At 48.9% G+C, this 25,104-nt stretch overlaps 1 protein-coding gene across 10 annotated transcripts in view; it reads right to left on the bottom strand.

Moving 5' to 3' along the window:
* The window catches only part of LARGE1 (LARGE xylosyl- and glucuronyltransferase 1), a 534,909-nt gene that overhangs the window by 19,815 nt on the left and 489,990 nt on the right, over nucleotides 1–25,104 (bottom strand). For all 10 annotated transcript variants that reach the window (XM_046646633.1, XM_046646628.1, XM_046646630.1 and 7 more), the window contains 2 exons: nucleotides 17,701–17,864; nucleotides 7,645–7,923 (listed from right to left, as the gene is read on the bottom strand). In XM_046646633.1, the coding sequence (XP_046502589.1) occupies nucleotides 7,645–7,923; nucleotides 17,701–17,864 (443 nt within the window). The remainder of the gene's footprint in view (nucleotides 1–7,644; nucleotides 7,924–17,700; nucleotides 17,865–25,104) is intronic.

Genomic DNA, 25,104 nt, shown 5'->3' with positions numbered 1-25,104 from the left:
GTGCAGGGCACTTGTAATCACGTATTTCTTCCTTCCTTGGTCCTTCACAGACTGTAGGTCATGCATATTCTCCTGTGATGCTCACAAGGAGTACATGGGCACCGTCGGGGTGATCCCTGTTTGAAGAGAAAGCTGAGGGATGGGTCCGAGATTCACCCATACTTTTCTGATTCCAGCTTATTCTTGGAACTGGTGTGTGGGCCTGGTGCAAACTGAACCCGTGAGTGAGCTGGCAGATGGTGAGGGGCAGCAGGGCTAATGTGGTCACAGATATTATGAATCAGTGAGGGGCAAGGAAAAGTGTTTGTGTGTGTGTGTATGCATGTGTGCATGTGCGAGGCTAGGAGAAGCCCCTTTGCCTCCAGCTGCCCCCTACACTTCTTTAAACTGCCTAGCTTCAACAGTGCTAGATGTAATCTTGACTTTGAACCAGAGCCATGGGAAACCATCTGAATAACACCTCTGAGGACTTAGCAACCTACCTCAGGGCACAGAGGAAGGAAGAGCAGAGTTAAGCTGTGCTTGTTATCTGCGCTGATAACTGATAATGTGGAGGCAGACCAGGCACAGGCCTCCCCGGCCTCTCCTCCCATCCCCTGACATGGAGGCCAGGTAACAGGGTTTGCTCTGATTCTACTACAGTCGCCTAGGAAATGAGTTCCTGGTGGACAGGCTGCCAGGAGATGTGTGGGGACAACAGCAAGGACTTGCAAATGAGGGCGATAAGGCTGCCCACAGAGAGCGTAACCATAAAATACACACATAATGGATGCGGTTAGAGATAGGCAGAATCATCTGGAGAGCCAGGAGGGCTCCCAGGCCCCAGCAAGATGGGGTAGCTCCTAAACTGATGGTATTAACATATCCAGAGAGAGAACCTGTCAGTCAGAGGGGGTAGGAAAGGAAGAGAAGCTAAGAAAGAGCTTTGGGGGCAAATTGAAAAAAAAAAACCACCCAACTATAGTTTATGATGCCACCCTCTGTGCTATGGGCTCCATATTCATCATCTACTGTAATTGTCAACATCCCTATTCATCCCTATTTAATGACCCCATTGCCCGCTGATGTTTACCTAAACATCAGGGAGTGTTTTCTCTGAGATGGCACCGTGTTAATTGCAGGCTGTGGGCCACGGGAGGGGCAGTCAACAGTTCCGTGGTTAGACGGGCAGCTCTGGAGGAGACTGCCCGGATTCAGGTCCTACCTGGACACTCACCAGCTTGTACTCTCGAGTAAGTTGCATGCACACCACAGTTCTCTCCTCTGTGATGTGGGGACAGTATTAGCACCTGGGCTGTGGGGTTTTGTGAGGATTAAAGGAATCATCTCACGTAGAGGTTAAGACAGTCCTCCAATACGCAGCACGCACTTGATAAATACAACCTGTGATGATGGTCACGGCCATCCCGAGGATGGTGGAGATGTGCCCATCAGGCAGCTGGATCAATAAAGAGGTTAAGCATAGAACACCTCTGAATATGCCCAGGACACACTCGTTGTCCACTTGGTAATGCTGTGCCTGTGAGCATCACTTAGCCTAAACATTCTCGTCTGTGAAATGAATTATGGTTGAGGTTAAATGACAAAATCCATGCGAAAGTGCTTGTAACAGAGCTTGGCACACAGTAAGTGCTCAATAAATGTTAAATGTTATAGAGACAGTGGAATTAAAATGATGAATTAACCCAGGGAAATGCCACCTGGTAATATCCCTTGGCAGGCAGCCAGCTGGCCTTGCTCAGTGCCACCTCTACCTGGCCTTGTTCAAATTTCTGCAGTCGTTCAACAAATATTTATAGAGCAGCCATTAGGTGCCAGGGGAAATATGATGGGGGAGGGTGGTTAGATGTCATCCCCGAGAGAGCAGAATAAAACTGAAATTTGTCATTCCCATCCACGGTGAGAATATTAGTCTCCGCCGAGGGTGGCACATTTGTCCCCAGAAAGCAAAGGCAATGTTTGCAAAACAAAGCAGAGACGTTTTGAGCCTCAGGCATTGAACACAGAGGAGGATTCTGCAGGGTTAGTGAAAGAGCTGAGACTTGCCCCAGGCTTCTGGACGTGGAAAGTCTCAGCTGAGGGGAGCTGCCCAGGCCTCCCACCTTCGATCCTTCTGCCATTCTGGAATGTTCCTTTGAACATGCCATGACATTTCATGCCTTTACATCCATTAGTCCTTCAAGCCTAAAGTCAACCACCACCTCTTTTCGAGGCCTTCCCTGCCCACCTGCGCTGGGTCATCTGCTTTGAGATCCTTTATCCTCTCTCTCTGTATCTGTAATGATAACAAGAAGAGCAGCAGCACCGACAGCTGGAGCGCCCCCTGGAATGTAAACTCCGTGAGGGCAGGAACCTGGCTTGTGCTGTTCACCGCAAGAGCCTCAGGGCCTAGAACGGTGCCTGGCCACAGCAGACATGTCATACATAATTGTGGAATGAGGAATGTTCCAGGCATTGTGCCGGGTGCTTCCCAAATCTCATTACATTTAATCTTCCCAGGACCTTAAGAGGGAAGAAGTAATACAATCCCCATTTCATAGACGAAGAAAGTGAAGTTAAGCACCTTTCCCAAGGACAAGCAAAGGCTGGGTGAGGAGTAGTCAGTGCTGAAATGCAGGTCTGAAGGAGTCCAGGGTCAGCACTGTCCCAGTGCAGCACACAGCCTGGCACACAGCAGGTGCTCACTGAAGATTTTTTTGAATGAATGAACACGAGTAGATAGTTTCTCATTTTATAAGAAAAAAACCAGAGATGGTTCTATGAAGTTACCCTGGCTGCACTGAAGGTGGCAGAGTTTGCAGTGGCAGCGGTTATGGGTGTGAGCTGGCAAAGAAGTTCAAGTCTGAGTGCTGTGAACAGGCCAAAGGCCAGAAAACTAACTCCTGTTGAACACCTAATATCCTCCCACGAGAGGCTACTATTACCCCTTTATTAATCGAGGAAACACAGCATTGGGGAGACCAGTAAGCTGCCCCAAGCCACATACTTGATAAGTGTGGCGGAACGTGGGTTCAAAGGCAGGTCTGTGTGACGTCTGCCATGCCCACTGAATCCCACTTGACGTTTCTCCCATCAAGAGTGAAAGCTGTGCATCTTCAAGCTCATTCTTTAGAAGAAAGAGGTGAAGGGGTGGGAGAGAGATTTTAGTGAAACTCTGCAGCTATGTCCATGCATATAACTGATGTCATTATTTTCCAATTGATCTGTTTGTTTTTGCTGTAATCTTAGCTGGTTGCTAAGCAACTACTCAGGGAGCTATGATGCTGAACTTTTTTTGGTAACCAAGTAGGCCCCCCAAAAAGGGTGATATGAGTAAGTATTTGGGGGTACAATCAGCTCTTGTATCCTGGGGTGAAGAGTGATCGGGCCTCTTCCATTAGTGAGAGGACACCTTCCTCCTCTGACACTGACAGGGAACCTCCCTGGGGCCTCAGTTTGGTCACCTGCAGTAGCACTTACTTCATGGAGAAGTGTGACAAATAGGGGCAATATATACAAAGCAGCTGGCAGGGCTGCTGGCACAGAGTAAGGGCTCAATAAATTGCAACTATCATCAGTTTTAATATCAATGTTTTAACAAAGCTTGAGTAGAGCATGTTGTTACATAGCCATGCTGAAAAAGTCAGTCTCTAGGAGGGTCCACTGGCCTTGTTGGGGTCCACAGCTACCCTAACCTCATCCCAAACCCAGGATGTAATACTGGTCATGAAGCACCCCTGCTTTTAGTGTTTGGATCAGAAACAAGTCCACACCACTCACTGGAAGAAATGCTCCTTGAGTCAATGGCAAGCCAATATGGTTATCCTCATACAGAAAGGACAGTGCACATTTATTTGAGGCTTATGAATCATACCCATTTCCAGTTCTCAAAATTCTGGTGCCTAGGCGTTATCTAGGTCAGAGGTCACAAACTGGTGGTCTGGAGTCGGGGTAGAAGTTTCTGTTCAGCTAAAGACACGTTTGGTCTGGCTCCACAGTTTAAGTTTTTTTAAAAAATTAATCGTCCACATTAACAATCAAAACATATGAAAATCTTGATTTCTAGCTCCTCTTGAAAAATGTGAAGACCTTAGCCCTGACCCTTCTCCCCGCAACCCAGAGCAATAATTCCCCATTTGCAATGACTGAGATGGGAGATATGGTTTCCCTAGTGAAGGATACTCAGCATTCTTGGCTCCATCAGGCCAAGATCCTAGTAAGTCCATTTCTACATTTTACAATGAGGAAAAAACCAGAATTGCTGGAAGTCACACAGTTCACTAAGGCAAAGAGTGTGATCGGGAACAAGGATTCCTGGGTCTCAGCCAGTGCCCCAGCCACTGAAACACTCAAAAGGTAATGCCATGATATCCTGCTCAGGCCATGAAGGATGTGGGCACAGCAGACCAAGACGGGGCCGGCATGAGAAACGGGCCAAAGCAGGCAGGACTTCTGGGCACAGGCATGGAAAGGAAGTCTCAGGTGGCAGCATCTGAACGAGCTTCCCCGTCTTCCCTTTCAAAGTCCAGACACCGCAGCAGACAGTTATTGATTTCAGCTGCAGACTCTCTCTGGTCCATCTACCTGCCTCCACTGCTGTTTCCAATCCCTTCCCCAGGCCTCCATCATCTCTCACTGGGATTAGGGCAAGAGTCCCCTAACTTAACTCCCCTCCTCTGGTCCCACTGATGCGATCCTTCCATGATGCAACTAGAACGATCTTCCTTAAATGCACATCCAACCATGCCATCCTCTCAGTGATGCTCCCTTGCCCCCTGCCTCATCAAGTCCGGACTCCCCAGCACATTTTTATGAGAAGTCCTGTGGGACCCACCCTGGCTTATGTTTCTGGCCACGTCATCTCTTTCTGTTCTCCCCATCAAGGCTCTGGAATGGCTGTCTCCCTCTACCCAGAGCATCGCCACCTCTACTGGCTAACTCTAACCAGCCTTCAGGCATCTGTTTAGATCTAACTTCTTCAGAACATCCTTTCCTGAGCTGCCTCCACCCCCAGATTAGGATAATACCACCCGGACACCCCCATCACAGTACTTCAAGAACTTTATTGAATTTGCCTCTTTAATTAACTGTTGTTCCTGCTGGTCTATAAGTTCTGGGATTCACAGATCCTATCTGTGCGGTTCACAGACACGGGGGAGCACATAGTAGGTGCCTTATAAATGTTTACCCACTAAATGAATGAAAAGATGAATGGATACTGTGGATGGAGGAGAAAAAACAATCAGGAAAGTCACTCTATCTTTTCAGTCTAGATGGGCAAGCCACTTCACTTCTCTGGTCTCAGTTTCTACAAGTGTACTAAAAGAGGACTGGACCAAGATCATTTATTCTCAACCCAGGGTCTCTGGAATCCTATAGCGCATGTGAAGAAAGTAGTGGAGTTTTAGGAACAATTTTTAATATTTCAAAGCCTCTGAGGGGAACCACACACCTTACTGTGATGAGCTGGCTAAGGCCAAGTAAACCCTCAGGGGGCTCTGCATTAAGAAAATGTTAATTAACGGGCAACACCAGGTACCTCACATGGACTAAGGTCTTCATGAGCAATTCATGACGTCTTTGATCAATACAACATTGGGAGACAACATAAAAACACAGTCTGTTCACGTGTAAGGCTTTTCAGAACATGATGCTCATGAAGTAAAATGATTAAATAGTGCTTGGATGGGGAGAGTAGAGACCACAGACTTTTAAGATTGGGTGAGTTTACTATTAACTGGTTGGAGTGAAGGCCCCTCAGGTGTTCCCGAGAAAAGCCCCAGAAGGGCAGATGATGGGCCGTGGTCCAGGCCTGAAGCTCTCTCTTCTTGGCTGAGGGAGGCCCTCACCCCTCCCATCTGTTCCTCTGGGAGCCCTGCCTGACACCCAGAGCCTGTCAGCCTGCAAGCGGCTGAGGTTTCAGAATCTACAGGAATCCGGGCTGAAAGCCCTGTTTGGCCACATGGGGGCGCCCTCACTCCACACACTGGGATTCCGAGGCCCAGCTGGAGAGGAAGCTGGGGTACTGATCGGTTCCTAGAGCCCCGTGGGGTCAGAAGATGGGGTTCTCAGTGCTCCCTACCACATTCTCCTGGGGAAGATGCCTCCTATCCTCCCTGCCCCGGGGTTGCCCAGTTTGCTGTTCTTAACAGAGATTGACTGGAAGGGGCTCCTCCTGCTCACAGGGGAGGGGTTGATGCTATGAACCCCCAAAGAACCCTGGAAGGAAACCCGATTTAGAAGGTGGACGGAGAACACAGCTGCCTTCCCTGGAGGGAGCAGGACAGGGAGCACACACATGTCACACTATGCTCTGCCTTCAGGACAAAGTTTAAACTCTTTTGGAAGCTCTTTGAAGAGTGAAAGAGACAGAGATAGTAAGACAGAGAAAGACAAGGAGAGAGAGAGACAGACAGACACTCACGTGCACACACATGGAGGGAGGGAGGCCAAGAGAGAAAGAAATCAGATTCTGGCCCATCTGGGAAAGCCAGACACTCCAGAGCAGCCAGACAGGTACACAGAAGGGGGACCTGCAGACTGGGAGTCCGACAGACACTGGTTCAAATCCGAGAGCAAGCTCTGTGGACTTGGGTGGGTTACTTTGCTTCTCTGAGCCTCACTGTTCCCCACAGTAAAAGGGGGGTAACCATGTCTGCCTTCTGAGCTTGACGTGTGGATCCAGCGGGATAATTAACATGTGCAAACCACCCCTCATGGTACCTGGATCCAGGCAAGCACTCACTTGGTAGCAGAGAGAATTCATGCTGACAAATGACAGTAATAAAGGATTTTAAACAAGTGGTTGATCATTTACACCTTGTGACTCTAGTTTTCTCACGTGGGGACTGTACGGCTATATGAATTTGAAAGTCCCTTTCCATTGAGGTTATTTATCATTCCATCATAAATGCCACTCCCCACACAGCCAGCTAAGCCTTTCACGAGCAGAGTGCTCTCTCCCACCACTGGACACCCGCCCCTCCACGCCGGGAGAGCTGGGAGGGGTCACTGGAGCGTCACCGAGGCAGCCTTGGATGTGACTAAGCACATGGCTCTGGAGTCAGGCTGGTGGTGCTGTGATCCTGGCTCTCACTTGACTAGGCATGTAACCTTGGCTCCCGCAGGCTCCCATTGGAAAATGAAGATGATAATAGTACCCAAGGCAGGGCCTGGGCGGTGAGGGGATGAAATCCTACTCGTCATGCACTCAGAACAGTGCCTGGCACTCAGCATGCACATCAATAAATGTTAGCCATCGCCATCATGGAGGTTTGTTCTACAGAATAGGCAGGGATCTTTCTAGAATGGTTAGATGAAGGTTGTCTGATCCAAAATGAGAAGAGGGATGATACGTTTTCATAGAAGCTATAGAAAGAGTATTAGATTGGGAGACAAAAGAGGTTTCCCAGACCAAGCTCTGCCACTAAAATTTCATTATGAAAACTGGGGTTCCAGTCTGTTCATCGGGCAAACGAAGACCCTTCAGGCCCCTCCAAACCCGGCAGCCAGGAGCTCTATCTCTGGGTGGACTTGGGCATGCCCCGTCCCCTTTCTGGGTCTTGGCTGCGCCATCTATAAGAGGAAAGAGTCGGACTGGATGATGATCCTAGGGGGCATTCTGCTCCCGGCACCGCACGAGCCTGTGTCCCCGTGGGTCCTCACCTGAGGTACTCATAGAGCCCGTACATGGGCAGGAAGTCGATGTCGGACAGGAACATGTAGGGCGTGCCGACGTGCTTCATGGCCACGTTGCGCAGCAGGTTCACAGGGTAGAACTGGCCCTCCTTGTACACGATGTGGTAGGCCACGTTGTGGCGGCTCATGAGCACCTCGGAGCCCTGTGCGTAGCGGAGGAACTGCTGGGCCTCGGCATCCGACAGGTAGAGGGCCAGGCTGATGGGCCCCTCCCAGTGCTTGCAGATGGCCTCGAGCATCTGGAGCCTGGAGGAGACAGGGGAGGTGAGCCACGGGGGAGGTGAGCCACGGGGATCCGACCCCATCATCTGCCCAGCCTCCTGGGGGTACTCTGACTCCATCCACACTCGGTGGACCAGGTCTGAATCCAAATCCCTCCTCTAAACTTTAATCACCATGTGATGGGGGCAAATCACCAAATCTCAGTTCCTGTATCTATAAAATGGGTATAAAAACACTTACCCTGCTGGTTCTCATCTTTGTCTACCTCCAACTGAATGAGAGATATCGAGAGTTACATGTCACTATAAGCCTTTTCTTTTCAGACTCCTTCTCTTTTCAGCGGGGGGTGGGGAAGATTATATTAACGATGTAAAGATGCCCTTCCAGCTCAAAACTCCTAGCCCTCTCCTTCACTCTCAGCAAAGGCGTACGACAGCTCTACACTCTCCTAAAGCAGTGGCCAAAGCATCTCCTAACGATGTGGCCAAACTGAGGCCATGAGCTACAAGGAGCATTAAAACAAGCAGTAAGAAGAGGAATAATAATAACCACAGTTATCGACTCATCACCATGCACCGCATGACTTTCCAGAATTCTCCCAACAACCCTGTGCACCAGCTGTCATTTTCCCCACTTTCCTGATGAAGGAATTGAGGCTCCAGATGTCTGGTCAGCTTTGATTCCTGGACGTGGCCCAGACACGTGGAGATAGGTACCTGGACAGGGCCCTGGAGACGGTGAGAGGAAAATTACACCGGGTGTTTGGCAGAGGGGATGGAAAAACTACATGACTGCTGGGGACAAAGGGCGCTTGGGGTGAAGCTGTCTTCATTTTCAGAGCCCTTCCTGCCCCAGGGCTCCAGCCAGTTCTGCAGGGCCATGTGACAGGCCCCCAGCCACGGAGAGTGGAGGAGGAAGAAGTCCAGAGAAAAAACAAAGGTGCTTCCAGCAGAGACGGTTCTGCAGAAATGTCTGAAGCGAAATCTATAAAGACGTTTTTCTTTTCAAAGGTACTAGAAGTGCCTAGTACATAAAATCTATGGTTAAGAAACAGCAAAAACCTATTTCAATTTTTTTCCCCTACCCAGCAAGAGGTACATAATCAGCAGACTCCTGGTCAGAATGCCCACTTTATTCGGACAATTACCAGGAAATAGACTCCATGCATTTCCATGCTTCTAAACAAAAGAAAATGGGCACCCCTATCTGTGCCAGTGGTTTTCTTGATGGACTTTCAGTCGTTGCGTGAATTGGTATTGCCCGGATTTCCATGCTCTTTCCCTAGGAGGATTAAGATATTCATCGGGGTAAAATGTCCTCCATTTCTTATACTTTATAACACTTGCTAATCAAATTGACCAAAGCCGGTTTTTTGAAGAGGCATGACATTCTCCACAATGCCTATTCTCACAGAAATTTGTGTTTGGCCTCTGCTGCAGGGCCCTGGTCTCTGCTGGGCTCTGAGAATCTGGGGTGTTGAACCATCCCACCTGTACCTCAGTTTCATCGTCTGTAAAACAGCGGAACTCTGAATTTTGAAGGGAGGGCGGTTTGTCCAAATCCTGTGAGATGTGGGGAGCAGAAGGCAAGAACAACTTCTAATATGTGGCTAAGAGCTGCTGGAGGGAGTGGCATGTAGGAGGCACGTTTGCTTGTGAAGAGAGGCCAGCTTCTGCCATGGATTCTCTCTTCTGCCATTGGCTCCATTTTGGACCCTGTGTCTGGGTTTTCCAAGCTGGGAGCAAGCCCGGCCTGGGGCAGCCCCTTCTTTTGAGCTCTGCAAAGTGTTTAGAGCGAGAACAGAGACACAAAATACCTAAGGCTCTCAGGAGAAAAGTGCTGCTGATGTCACAAACGTCACAGCCACAGGGGCTTTCCAGCAAATGGGGCCAGATGTTCCGTGGAACCTCAGCGAGCGAGAACTAACGATGACACAACCCACTTCTGTTTCTCTGCCACCGGCCCCGATCACTCCAACCTTTTCTCCCTTAAAACTAAGCTTTCTGCAGGACCCGAACAACAGTGACAAACAGGTTTGTCATGATGGTGCTAATACATAAAATGGGATAATGATACAATAAATCTCTACCATTTATCTGCTGCTTACAGTGTGCCAGCCACATTTTGGCTGTTATCCTTTTTAACATTCACAGTAACTCTGTAAAGTTGAGATTCTCATCACTGTTTTGCAGGTCAGGAAGCCCAAGGAGGTGAGGTGACTTTTCAAGTCACATAGTCCCAAAGCAGAGGAGCTGGATTCACACCCAGGTCCGTCCGACCCCAGTGACGAGGACCCAGACCATTATTCAATATGCACTGGAGTTAGGCTGAGAAAAATGTCCCCACATATCTTCTCCTCATTGCCTGTGTCCCAAATAAGAATGTGTTCTCCGCTGCGTGTCGGCTTCTCTCTATTCCTTTCGCTTCCTCCTCAGTCTGTCTTGGGTCTGCCTCAAAGATCCGCCATTCTCTTGACCTTTCTCTGCTGTCTCTCCCCACACCCGTTCCTGAAGATTCACCCCTGCGTAGCTCCTGTGGACCCCCAGTTCTGTGCCGAGTCTCTATTCTCTTACATAGGAAGACAAAGCACCTGGCACAGCAAGGACCTGAGCCAATGGAGAGTCTTTCAAGAGACAAAGATTAATTCTAAAACTACAGAATTACCAGTTTGGAAAGAGTCAGAGATTTTTCAGTCTGATTATGCCTTTTTTAGGATGAAAGAGCTCAGCCCCAGAGAGGGGCGTGACTTGCTCAAGAGCACATGATGCGTCAGCGAAGGGCTAGGACCCACAGTCCTGACTCCTTCCTACGCTTTCCTCCACCTCCCCACAGAGCCCACCATCGCTTCATGCTGGGAGGAGGAGGGCAAAGGCTCAGGAGAGATGTCTGGAAGATCTAGACACAGGCAGAGGTTACCCCAGGAAGTCCTACTGAGACAGGAAGGCGCACGCAATCTGTGTGCAGGCACAGAATCTGGGAGCAGGCAGGGAAGATGGCGAGTCAGAACCTAAAAGAGCAGGGTTGGGAGGAATTCTAGAACCTCAGTCAGCCCAAGCAACCCAGGCAGGTGGCCACTCAGCCTCTGCTGTCATGGGAAACTCACTCCCTACAATTCAACAATTGTACTCCCTACTCCCTACAATTCTAATCTGGCACACAAGAGCAAGGCGGCCTGCACGGTACAGCAGGTGCAACTGTGGGTTCTGGGGTCAGACAGACGTCGGTTTGAACTCCCAGCTGTGTCAGCATCCCTGAGCAAGTGATGATGGCTCTAGACCTTCCATTGTCACATATGGCTATTGAGGATAATAATACCTTTGTAGATTAAAAAATGGCTCTAAATCATTCCTCTCTCTCTAGCTACATCCTTTGGCGATATCCTCCCACAGTGATTCTGGACTGGCCATGTGACTTGCTTTGGTCCATGAGACGTGAGCAAACATGACACAAGCAGGGATATTAAAAAGGGCTCGTTGGTGGGCTTGCTCCTAGCTGCCCTGGGAAGCTTGTGACTGCCACCTTGTGACTGCAAAGTGTTTGTCACAAACTAGATACGCAGCACTTAGCCTATGACAGCGCGGGTTCTACTTCCGCCTTTCAAACATGTACTCCTCCAACAAATATTTATTGAGTATTTGCACTGGGCAGGTATTGCGCTGGGCCCCAGAAAGAACAAGACAGACAAGGTTCCTGTACCTCTGGAGCTTCTTTCTAGCAGAGGGAGAGGACAATAAGCAAAGTGAGATAAATTCAGAGGGAACTAAGAGCTACAGAGGCAACTGGACAGGAAACAGGATCAAGAGGAACGGTGGGCAAGGGCTGGCCTGGGAAGGCTTGCCGGGGAGATGAAATTTGACACCTGGATAACGCGAAGGATCTGGCCTTGAGAAAGTCTGGGTGAAAAGCTTTCTAAGAAGAGGGAACAGCCCCTGGGATAAAATTTAGCTTAGCATGTTCAAGTCAGAAGAAACAGGACCAGTGGGGATGGAACACGGGCGAGTGAGGGACAAACAGATGCTGGTGAGCAGGCAGGTGCCAGGTCACATGGGCCTCGAGCATGCTGGGAGCTGTAACACTATTCTAAATGTAACGAGAAATCATCAGAGTGTCTCAATGATGTGACCGGATGTGTAACTTTTAAAGATCACTCTGGCTGTTACATGGTGAATTCCCTTTCACTCTCTAGGATGGTGCTTTTCAAACATAAGCACGCTCAGGATCACCCGGGAGGTTTATTACAACACAGATTCCTGGGCCCCACTCTAGAGACTCCTGTTTGGTAGGTCTGGGGTGGGGCCTTAGAATCTGTATTTCCAAAAATCTCCCGGTGATGCTCTGCTGCCTGTTGAGGCAGCACGGCTCTCAAGGATGGGACCCTGTCAGCTCAGCTCACATTCTCTTTCCTCCACTCACAGGAAACAGGGAAAAGACCGTCAGCACCTTGTACTAACTACAGTTTAGTATGTCCACGACTTGGTCAAAGGAACACAAAAGAGCAATCATCTCCTGGCCAGGCGCAAGGATGCTGTGATCAGGATTCCTCCTGACCAGCCCGCTCTGTCCTTTTGACCATGCTCATCCGCTGCCAGGACGTGAGGGAGGTCTCCTGAGCGGCTGGGAGAGGAGCAGATCTTTGGCTCCACAGCTGCGGCAGCAACATTCATTCTTGCTGAACGGAATTCTAGAGGGAGCTGGGCCCAGAAGCCGGCACGCTGGCTGTTCTAATTTGCTGTGGCATTCACGTAGGGCCTACCTCTGACTCGAAGGTTTACAAACACAGCCAAAATGTTTCTTCAATTAAAAATCAATGCAACAGGCACCCGTCAGCCTGCTGTATCATAACTGGATGTGGAGGCTGGAGTGGAAGGGGGGATTTCTACCATCTTCATCAGCTTGTGGTGCTGCTTTCTAATTTTTGATGATGTCCTGCGAAGCATCTCTCGTTAGAGTGTGGAATTCCTTGGGTTCTCTGAGGTATTGTCGGGATGGCAATCCGTGTCACAATGTGTTAGGGGGGAACATGTGCCTGGCACGCTGGGGAGCGTGTGTGCTTTGAAGGGAAGGCCTCTGCGGTTAGCGGTTAGCGTTTGCTACAGATCAGAGAGGTGTTGGAGCTTTCTTTAAGGCGGGCTGTGAGGGAACGTCCTGCCAGAGTTTCCTGCAGCCCAGGCCAGGGGGCTGCTTCCGGCCGGCAACAGAAGGAGGGGCTCTGTTTTGCCTGTATTCTTTTGTTGATAACAAGTGTAGACAAAAGGATAGATCTGAGTTGTTAATAATTTAAAGTTTTCTTTCTGAATGTTTGTAAATTTCAGATAGCAAATTCCATAACCAGCATAGAGGTAAAAACAACAACAACAAAAACCCCAAAAAACATTAAGGGAAGAAAAACTGATATTTGTTGCACACCAAGTACTCAACTGGGCACTTTCCAGCCTCTTGTTATATCAAACGTAGACAGCAATCTGTGAACGTGACAGTAGCATCGCCACTTCACAGATAAAAAAAGTGAGGTTCAAAAAGCCTGAGGAACTTGCCCAAATTCACACAGCTAGTGAGTGGTGCAACTGGACTCGAAACGCAGGTCTTTCTCTCTCTTTTTTTCCCACATCACCTTCCCTCTCTTAAATACCCACCGTGTGCAGACACTGTGTGCAGATCTAGCAAATACGTGCCAAAGGCTTTCACAGAGCCCTCGTTTAATCCTAACCAGGACACTAAGAGGCAAATATTTTTAATCCTCTTTATAGAAGGACAAAGAGACCCACACGAGTTAAGTGACTTGCCCAAGACCATGAGCTGAGGAGTAAAGGAGCTGGTGGGTTTGACCCTGGAGCTCTTTGTAAGTCTACTGTCCTTTTGTGCAATACCACAAATATTAAGATTTTGGCCAACAGTGCCCGCATCCTTGAGGGAGCCTTTGAATGCACACCCAGGGCGAAGTCCTTGGCACACATGATCTCATGGGATGGTCACAACAACCTTAGGGGAGAGCTACTGTAATGATCATTCCCAGGTTACAGATGAGGCAACCGAGGCTGAGAGAGGTTAAGCGACTCGTCCCAGGGTCAAACTCAAGAAGTGGCAGAGCCACAAAGACCTCACAGTGTCTGACTCCAGGGACCAAGTCACTCACTGTCAGGCCACTTTTTATTGTGATTAGAAAGTATGTCCAATCTATTTGTCTCCTTCATTTTCGCTCAAGTTTAGAGGCAGCCACTGGCTATCAAACTTTTTGTTTTTTTAAAGATTGGCACCTGAGCTAATCTAATTTTTTTTTATTTCTACTTTTTCTACCCAAATCCCCCCAGCACACAGATGTATATCTTAGTTGTGGGTCCTTCTAGTTGTGGCATGTGGGATGCCGCCTCAGCGTGGCCTGATGAGTGGTGCCATGTCCATGCCCAGGATCCGAACCAGCGAAACCCTCGGCCACCACAGCGGAGCATGCGAACTTAACCACTTGGCCACAGGGCCGGCCCCTGGCTATCAAACTTGATTCAGAATATTTTGCTGATATGATAAGGATGCATTATTAGGAGGCGTGAATGTGACTGAGGAGAGCCAGGGATGCTCTGAGAGAAGGGAACCTGGGATTATCTAGAACTCATCCTGGGCAGATTACAGTCTCTGAGCTTCAGGGACCTCACTGAGGGGCCTGAGGTGCATTTATGCTGCCTGGAGAACAGAAGACCAACTAGACCGTCACGGAGTGTCACTATCAAGGATTAGATTTTATTTTCATTTTAAATGGCACAGAGGAGAAGGAGAAAGAAATGTGAAAAGAGGATTGTCATGGCCAGGTGACTTTTATTGTGCTGCTTGGTGCGGGAGAGCGTGTGCACCCAAACCGAAAGCTGGGTGAGAAGCCAAAGGGACGCAGAGGGTTAGGGGTGACTCTGGGACACTGGTCTGGGTCAGCCCCTTAGGGAGCCTCACTGGGAGCCTGACAGGTTTGAGCTGGAAGGGCTGGCAACCGCGTCTGGTTTCCCGAAGCCCCTGTGTCATCCAGCCCTGCCCACTTGGCCAAGTTCACCTGCTCTCCTCATCTTCACCCACACTCAACCTGTGCGTGCCCCAGTGGGCCTGCTGTCCTTTCTGTCTTGTGAGTACGCTGCGTGCTCCACCTCGGGGAGCCCTCCTTCTCTGTGTGCTTTCGACTGTCAGTCTACTCAGCCTCCAAATCAACGCGGGGGCCGCCTTCCCTCAGACACATTCCTCATCTTTTCCTTTTTCTGTCCCAGCTGGGATGGGGGCTCCTCCCATGGGCTCTCACAGCATCTCTCTATTATACTGACTGACCTGTTACCTGTCTGTGGCAGCAGAACTCTAAGCTGGCCAAGACTCCTGCCTCCTGGCGCATATGCCTTATACAGCTCCATCCCTTGAGTCGGAGCAGAATGTGGGAATATGATGGACGATTACACCTGTGATTATGTGATAACAGACTGGAGAGATCCTCTTGCTTGCTTTGAAGACATAAGCTGCCACGCCATGAGAGGGCCACGCGGCTAAGACCTGAGGGTGGCCTCCAGGAGCTCAGAAGGACCCCAGCCAACAGCCAGCAAGGAAGCGGGCACTTCAGTCCTTGACCTGAATTCTGCCAAAACCTGAATGAGCTTGGACATGGACCCTGACTTCCAGAGGAGATCCCAGCTCCAGCCCACACCTAGATTTCAGTCCTGAGACCCCAAGCCGAGGACCCTGCTGACACGGATCCAGACTCCTGACCCACGAAACTCTAAGACAATAAATGTGTTTTTTAAGCTGCTAAATCTGCGCTGATTTGTTATACAACTAGTGAGAACTAATATGCTGTCTGAGCCCTGAATACACTATATTCTCCTTCAAGGGCAGGAATCGGCTCTTCTTATAAATATTCCAGGCCCCACAAAAGCCTGGCACACAATAGTAATAGACGCTTACGTAATATTTGCTGAGTGGTCATGTGAATTTTGGAGACAAGAAAACAGGCCGTGAGAAGAGAAAGACCTTGCTTGAGATCACACAGCCGGTCCAGGATGGAGCAGGTGCTAGAACCTCTGTGTTTTCCCTTCCGTCTCATTTGTCTGTACCTGTCACCTGGTAGGGTCAGCAAGTTCTCTGTGCTTCTGCACAGGAGTCCTGGAGGCCTGTAAATCTCCAGGAAACAACCAGCCAACAAAGCCACTGGATCCCGCCAGCGATCATTCGCTAATAAGCGGTGGGACTCAGGGAGCCAGGAGTCTGCTTTCATAAGCCACACTCAACACGAGCCATTCCCGGATGTCGGGTTCCGGTCCCTCCTCGGAACTCCAGACCACTGACTGTATGTGAACTGTCTCGTGTCTGAGTTTGTGTTCCTTCACTTGTTTGCTCATCCATCAATCATTTGTGACTAATAACAAGTGACATTTACTGAACCCTTAATATATGTGCCAGGGACTCTCAGCCCTTTACAGGCATTAACTCATTTAATCCCAAAAACAACGCCATGGAATCTCATCCAACCGCTGGACAGGCATCTCTGAGGTGGCTCAAAGACAGAATGAGCCAACCAAACTCCCTTCCTAATTGAGGGAGCTGAGGCGGGATGACATGAAGGAAATCGGGGCAAGAGCAGCCACTGTGGGCCATGTGTAAATTGAAGAGGATGCTGGTCAGCTGAGGCGGGAGAGGGGCACACAGGACAGCCAGATACGGAAAAACTGCATAGCCCTGAATGAATGACCTCGGAGCTTTGAATCCATTCGTCTCTTAGCAGCCAGAGAGATGTTTTCAAAAGCATAAAATAGACCACGTAACTTTGTGTAAACTTCTTCAATGACTTCTTGCCACAATTAGAATAAAATCCAAATATTTTATGAGATTCTAATGTCCTATAATGTTAATCTCACGCCACTTTCCTCTCAATCCTCTGCGATGCTTCAGCCACACTGGTCTTCTATCAGGTTTTTGAATCGGCAAAGCCCTCCCCACCACAGGGCCTTTGCACTTGCTCTCTCATTTGCCTGGGAAACTCTTTTCTTGCAACTCACATGCCTGACTCCTTTTTTCATCCTTAAGGTCTCTGCAGAAACATCCCCTCCTTAGAAAGACTTCCCCTGACCAGACCACCTAAAGAAGGCCCCTCACTTGACATTATTATCTATCTCAGTTGCTTCAAAGCACTTGTTGCAAATACAATCATTTTCCTACTTATTTACTGTTGTTTATACCACTAGCCCCATGTTCTCTACCCTGGCTGCACACTGTGAACTTAAAACAATGCAAGGTCTCCAGTCCACAAAGATTCCTACTTAACTGGTCTGCAGTGGAGCCTGAACATGAATTTGTTTCAAAAGCTCTCCAGATGATTCAATTTGTCCCCAGCCAAGGTTGGGAACCAGTGCAGTAGACTCTAAGCCACAGAAGGGCAGGGGTCAGGTCAGAACTGCCTGCTAAAGGCTCGATGATGGTTGTTGCATCAGTACATGTATAAGGGAACAGCATGCATCAGTACATGCAACAGAACAGCAACTGCTTTCCAGTGGCGACTGTCCTTCCAGTCTATGTGATTCCCTAGAATGCACCCTCTTTTCTTGGAGGTGATTTGAGGAGAGCTCTATTTTTTAGAATCAGTTCTTCCTCTATCCTCAACAACCACCACCACCACTAAAAGACAAGAGCCCCTGGTTTTCAGGGCTGGAGAGGGGAGGAGACGCAAGCCCTCCGTCATTAGGCTTCAATATTCTAAGCCTGTGAGGCCATCGCTCCCTTCTCCATCAGACCAGGTGATGGGCAGCAGGGAGGGGACTGTGAGGAGGGCAGGCCCATGTGCCATACCTGTCCATGGAGAGCTGAGCGACCAGGGTGACGTCCGTGTGGTCCGAGGCGGGCTCATACTCATAGTGCAAGAAGTACAGGTGGGTTCTGTGGACGGTGAACCGCTCTCGCCGGAACTCGTAACACAGGTCGTCCTCATCCAGCTCAGAGAGCTGCTTCTGGAGCTGGAAGGTAGGAAAGGGGGTGTGGAACAAGAAGGAAAGCCCCGAGGGGCCCCAGAAGGTGCAGAACGTGCCCCGCCCTCCCCTGAGTCTGTTTCCCACTGGACGTTGTGGATGGGCCACACAGAGAAGGACAGCATTGCTGTTTGCATTTTCCTCTGCAATTTATTCTAATTGCAAAAAGGCCACAATGAAGGGCAGCTGAACCTCACCATCTGAGACATGGGTCCCCTCTGAGCCGAGAATGATAGTAGTGATCACTGACAAAGGTACAATCAATCACAAACTCCTTATAAACAAACAATGTTCTCCTAGGTGACCCAGCACAACAATTTTCTCTGACAGTCTGACTTCACTGATCTGCTAGAGGCAGTTCTTTATCTAACTCTACCCTTCTTCCTAGCCACTGGTGAAAGGGCGGGTCGACCTGCGAACAGGGAACTAAGCACTTGGCATTTGACATAAGCAGATGCAGAGACACGGGTATCCAGATTTGCCGCTACGCAGCTGCCCGACATGCAACCATCTCATGTAAACCCCACCAAACCCCACTAGGCAGGTGGGACGATGTTTTATAGCTGAAGAATTGCAACGAAAAGGTAACAGAACTTCCACAGTGATGGAAATCAGATCAGTGGATGTGTGGTCCCAGAGTGAACGGACCGGGAAGAGGCAAGAGAGCAGCTTTTTGGGTGACGGACATGTTCTATGAATAATTCAAGGGATGATCGTTACATGGGTGTGCACATTTGTGAAAATTCAACAAACTGTACACTTAGAATGGGTGGTCTCATCATTGGCAAATTATATTTCAATAAAATTGACTTTTAAAAAATAGTAATTTGCCAAAGGTCACACGGCAGGTTCCAATATTTTTTCGGCTGCATCAGCCTTGTCCATTGCACAATGCCGTATAGTTGAACACAGATTAAAGTTTACACGACTAGAGTTACTGACCTGGCTGACTGTAAGAGAACATTTTTCCAAGAAGAAGGTATATATATTTTTTAAATCTCCAAACCAACAGTGTCGTCATCAATAAGAAATTTATTAACTCCCTTCTGCATAACCGTCTAGCAGTTAAGACCACTGTCTTGACAGATTAAGCGATGGGATTTTTTTTCTCAGGCTGTGTGCTACGGCAGACGATTATATTAACCACTCCTAGTCCTCACCCCTCTCATAGCCCTACCCTTTGTCATGTGACTTTCCATACAGCTTACTAAAGAGGCAGAGCCTGCCTCGCTAACCTTTGAATCTGGGCTGGACTTGGGACTCACTTTGGCTGACAGAATGGCGGGGAAGCAATGCCCCAATCCTGAGGCTAGGCTTCAGAGGAAGCGTGTGCTTCTTGCACCTCTCCCATTACCATGAGAAAGTGCCTGGGCTAGCCTACTGAAGGATGAGAGACACCTGGAGCAGGGCGGAGTCGCCCCAAGTGCCCCAGCCACGGGAGCCCAGCAGAGCTGCTGCAATAAACACTTCTCCTTGTGTACCACGATGGTTCACGGGTTTGGAGCAACAGACAACAGACACAGCGCCACTGGCATTTCGTGGGGGTTGCTTTTCCATTATGTGAGCCTGTCCTACCTATCACAGGATGGTTAGCCTCCAGGGCCTGGCCCAATAACGCTTGTAGCATTCTCCAGGTGGCTGTGTACAACTCCAAGGCACCCACATATTTCCAAATGCCGCGTGGGGAATCACTGAGATCCAGTGAGCTATGAGACATTCCCCACTATCTAAGATTTTTAACTGCTAAAAAAGGATGCAATCAGGGATACTCTTTAGCTTTTCAAGCCCAATTTGACGTCCTTGCCTATTTGAAGATTCCAGCTATGCCGACAGTGTAACTATTCTAAGGCCAGGAAACTGGAATTCTCATGCCACCTAAGATCCCATGAGCCAAGCAACCCCTTCTCACCTGCAGGATTAAGCCCAGATCCTCAGTGATGATCATGTACTCTCTCTCTGACTCACCGATCCCACATTCCCTGTACTTGCACCAATGATCTCTCTGCTCCCCAGACCTGCCTTTCCTCCACACCTCCGTGACTTTGCATATGCTCTTCTCTCTCTGCATACCCTGCCTCACCTCACCCACTCTTCTCCACCTGGGGACCTTCCATTTACCTTCCAAGATTCAGCTTAGATGCTGCCTTCTCTGTGAGACCTTTGCTGGCCCTGCCAGGTTGAGCTGGTCCATTTCTTCTCTGAGCTCCAAGAGCACTCAATTCACTAACTCCACTAAAGAAAGCACTTGTCAGTTTGAACTGAAATTATTTAAGGGCAACTCCCCTGGGGAGACTGTGACTTCTTCCCACTGCCCCCAGCACCGGGCCTACTGCAGGGCAGGTGCCTGTCATGCTGCATGCACGAGAAATACGTGCTGCACACAACAAGGCTGTCGTCACTGTGACCTTCAGGCCTCTCTTTCTAATTCTCCTTTTGTATCCCCTAATATTATGCACGGAAAGTGATCATTCTGAAGCCCACTATTTGCTCCTGTATTTGCAGTTCAAGGGTCTGTGATGGCTGAAAAGGTTCTGAACAGCACACAAGCACGCGCCAGGCTCCGTGCAAGGTGCTGGGCGCGCGTGACTCCCTTTCCTCAGAGCCCTCCAGTGAGGCGTGTGCAGCTTCATTTGACAGCTGAAAAAGCAGTTTCGAGATCCTCAGGTCCCTCCGGGAGGCCAAACCTGGGTCTGTGTCCCTCCACCATCAAGCTGCCTCTTTAGGAAAGATGCTCGTTCAGCCTCAGGTCAAGAAGCAGACGCATCACAGTGACTGAGGGGAATGGATCTATCACACTCCTGCCTGTGCCATCTTGGCAAGTGGGCGAGTTAGTTAAGCCTTCCAAGCTTCGATTTCCTCAACCGTAAAATGGGGATATAATAGTAATTACCCCAGGGGATTGTAGGGGGACGCTGAGATTCTGTATAGGAGGAGTACCATGTTTGGGGTGAAATAAAGACTCAACAGATATCACATTAGGAAAGGGAGACCCTTGGGCCCCGAAGACAACTATGTGGATGCTTTCTGTCCCCAAACATCACCTGAAGGAGATGGCATGGTGAGGGCTGGAGAGAAGGGACGGCAGGGACTGGATGAGCCTCTGTTGCATGAGTGTCAGTGACAGTCCCTACATCTTTCTCCTTGAGGAAACCAGAATGTTGCTCCCAGGAGGAAACTTAACCCACTGAGACCCTCCTTCCGTTTCTCATCCCCACTGCAAAAGAACACAGCGATTATCCTCCTTTAGAGAAGAAACATCTGCAAAGTTCTTTGCCAAAGCAGGGATGTTTGGGGGCGGTTTCCTTGGTGTTGTGTTTTTCATGTGTTGACAGGAGTGCATGGCTTCCAGTTCAGCAAAGAGAGGAGCAGGAATGTGTGGGGGGATGTGTGTGTGTGAGCGTGGCCGGGGATGTCTGTGTGGTGAAAAGGGTCTTTCTTTAATGAGACCTCAAAGGAGAAGGTTATCCTCATCGTGTGAGAAGGAAAATTAGTGACCAGAACATGAGAAGTGCATGTGTATATGGGGGGTGGGGGGTCTCTCTTCCCTCTTATGCAGATCCTTGAGCAAGGGGAGAATGACATTCCAAGGTAAATGATTCCAAGAGGCATGTGCTAAAAAAAAGCACCCATTTAGTGGATTCCTAAAGGCAGGAGCTGTATCCCATTCTTCTTTGAAGCCCCTGTACCTAGACCATCTAGGGCGTCCTGTATGCTCAACAAGCCTCCATTGGATGTTCTCAGCCAATGCATATTAAGAAAGGGAAGAGGGCCCAATGAAAGTGCTCCCAGGACTACCCAAGTATGGCCTGCTGTACAAGGGAGGTCTACCAGCAGTCCTGGGGGGTAAGGAGCCTCCATCTATGAACTTCATGGTACCAATAACGTGGTTCAGTGGCATCCACATCCCAAGGTCACCTGTGTCCATCACAGTGCTTAGGGGTGGGATCTAGAGAATACTGCTGTCTATCAACCACACGGCGTATTGTGGAAAGCACATCAGGTATGATGTCAAACATGTGATGCTGGAGTCTATGGGACTCTGGACCAACCAGATGCCTTCTGTAAGCTTTGATATTATATTTATTGTCAAGAGGGTGGTTTGCACCTTTGCTCAGCTAATGTGGACTGAGCACCCACTGTGAGCAGGTAGAGCGCTAAATGTTTTCAGGTGCATGGCTTAATTAATTTAACCCTTCAGCACACATCTCTGTTCTACGAAGGAGGAAACTGAGGCTCAGAGGGTTTCCATAATCTGCCAGTTACACAGCTAGACAGCAGCCGTCTGGATGGGGAATCCAGTCTTCGGACCTCACACCAGGGACATTTTCTCAACACCACTGCTTTTCTCCCGGGGGACGGATGTGAGGATCAAATGAGCTGGTGGAAGATACAATGCTCCGTGAACAAAGCAGGCCATAAAAATGCATATGCAGTATAATCCCAATACAGCAAAAAGACAAACAAAAAACCACACAGAAAACAGACCAAAGGAAACACATTACGACGTTAACAAAGCTTTTCTCTGAGCGGTGGATTCACAGATGAATTTTATTGGCTTCTTTATACTTTTCGGTACTTAACTAATTCCCTACAATTTTCTCAAATGAGCTAATGCATGTAAAAGGGCTTTGCAAACTGTAGAGTGCTGCAGGAACCTAAGCAATGTCATTATGATTACATTATGCACCTTTTCAAATTCTAATCTAGGACTGCTTATTGCTGACTGCATGGCTGATGTTATCTCAAGGGGGAGACTCGAGCAGCTTAAAAACTGCCTTCTTTCCACCCAGGGTACCAGCGATTTCTCCAGGGAGATGCTGAGCTGGAGGAAAGGTTTTTTTCATTAAGAGAGCCTGAATGCTACCACACTCTGGCCACACCACGGCGGGGAGCAGGGGGCTCCTGACAAGCCAGTCACAGAAACAAAAGACAGATTTCTCTTGAGTTAAAATGCATTTGCTAAATTGTTTCTTTGGGCAGCCAGCTGAGGCACAGGGAGATTTGGACTCAGGGGAAATGGTCCTATATGCAGTTTGCATTTATTTCTTCCTATCCTTCAGGACAGTGGCCTAGATTGACCTCTGAGCTGCCAGAGATGATGGCTGGTCCTGCATGAGGATCCAGAGGGGTTGGAAGTGTGTCCCTGGGCTCTGGCTGAACGGACTTCTGTTCAAAGTCAGAAAAAGGTACACAGAGAGATTACGGGCATAAGTGAAGACTGAGACCCAATTCCTTTGATGCTCATTTTCTAGGTGACCTTGAGCAAGTCATTTCTCCCAATAGTAAGATAAAGAGGCTAGGCTTCATAAAATAACTTTAAGGATCACATGCTCACAGGCCAGGTAACGTGCTGAGAGCTTTAGAGGCGTCTTCTCATTTAATGCTCACAGCGACTCCATGGGTTAGGGTTTGCTATCAGTCCTGTTTTTGAGATGAAGACGTTTATCATCTGGAAGGTTTAGCCGCTTGTTCAAGGCCTTATAATGAGTGAACAGAGCAGCTGAGATTCAAACCCAGGTGTATCTCCTCTGCATTCTTGTATGTAATCAAGTCACTACAATGCCTCGGTCATCAATCTCTGGGCATATTTCTAGTTCTAATTCGAGATGGTTCTATGACTGTAGAGGACTAACTGATGTCTTCCCCTCAGTGGCAGAGACCTTCTGTGCTCACCATTATTCACATTCTCCCCTCTTCCTGGGAGCACAGCTAGGCCGTATTTCCAACCGTCCTGCAGTTAGGGGTAACTGTGTGTGCAAGTTCTGGTGAGTGGAATGTGGGCAGATTCTGGCTACTGCAGGGTCCCCTTTCAAGGCTGGCTCATGCACAATCCTCACTCTGTTAGTCAGAGCAAGAGCAACCAGTAGATGAGTTTAAGACTCTGTGGAGGGAAGAGCCACAAGATGGAAGGAGTCTGGGCCCCTGAACCTGTAGAAAAGACACCTGCCAACAGGAACACCCATTTGGACTTTATGTGAATAATAAACTTCTTGCCTGCTGAGCCCATTTTATAATTGCTCATGTTCCCTTAACTGACATGCCCACTAGAACTCTTCTAGCTGGGAGGTGATGAAGACTGAGTACAAGGGACCAAGTGAGGCCTCTCTGGGGCCACCCATTTCTTCCTGCGACGTCTCCCCATCTGATAGCTTAGAACAATGGGTGGAGACATCTGATGGGTAAAATAACACTCAAGAATGTTGCTTTATACTTTCAACTTGCTTTCACTTTTCAGCGGCCCTGATATCCATGATTTCACCTGTTCCTCCCAAGGTCTGTATGAGACAGGCCCTACTGCCCTCAGCTGACAGATGAGGAAAGCGGGCATCAGAGGTGTTCTCAGAGAAGCTGGGGCTCTAACTCACCTCTCTGGCAACCCACTTCAGAGCTCTTCCCTGTGGTTTCCACGAAGCAGTTAAGTTTTATTAAACCACACAGACAGGCAGAGAAAGATTACCAGCTCATGGGTAGCCTGCTGTGTGTATCAATCAACAAAGGTCCAGGAACCCAAAACACTTTTTACCAACACCACCAAACCATGGGTCCTTTTCATTCTTTTGTGGGAGGGGCGAGGCATGGGCTTAGGTCCGTTCAGTGAAGGTTCGATCTGCCCAGCGCTGATCTAGGCTCTGAGGAAATAAGAAAAAGGCATGGTCTCCTCCCTCCCAGGTATCAGTATTAATTTGTACACTGCGTCCAATTAATAGGCCCTGACTTGATGCCAAGCCCTGTGTTCAGAATGGGGAATGAACCCAGCTTCTGTACTTAAATTGTTCCTATAGTCTGGGTGGGGGAACAATGAAGCAAGATAGCAATTATAATAGTGTATATTCCTAATACAAACAGAACTTAATTTTGGGGGGCATGTGCCATGTGCCATGCTGAACTAAGCTCCTGACCTGTCTTACTTTATTTACTCCTCATTAAGCCTATCGGGTTGGGCCAATCATGATTCCCATTTTACAGATGAGAAAACCGAGGCACGGAGTGTTGATGTAAACGGCCTGAAATCCCACAGCTAGTGGTCCCGTGATTCTTCACAAGGCAGTCTTGCCCCAGAGCTGCCCTCTTACGTACTGCACAAGGAGGCAGTCGGTGGAGGAAGATTCAGGCAAACAGAGGACAGGGCAGGGAGCTGCTGTAGAGGCAGAGGAGGGCAGGGCACCTGGCACAACCAGAACCTAGGGGCAGGAGGGAGGGATGTGTGCAAGCTGGAGCTGCACAGGAA

The sequence above is a fragment of the Equus quagga genome, chromosome 19, assembly GCF_021613505.1.
Source record: "Equus quagga isolate Etosha38 chromosome 19, UCLA_HA_Equagga_1.0, whole genome shotgun sequence".
Lineage (NCBI taxonomy): Eukaryota > Metazoa > Chordata > Mammalia > Perissodactyla > Equidae > Equus > Equus quagga.
Note: the sequence above shows the minus strand (reverse complement) of the source record. Positions and strands in the feature narration are given on the sequence as shown.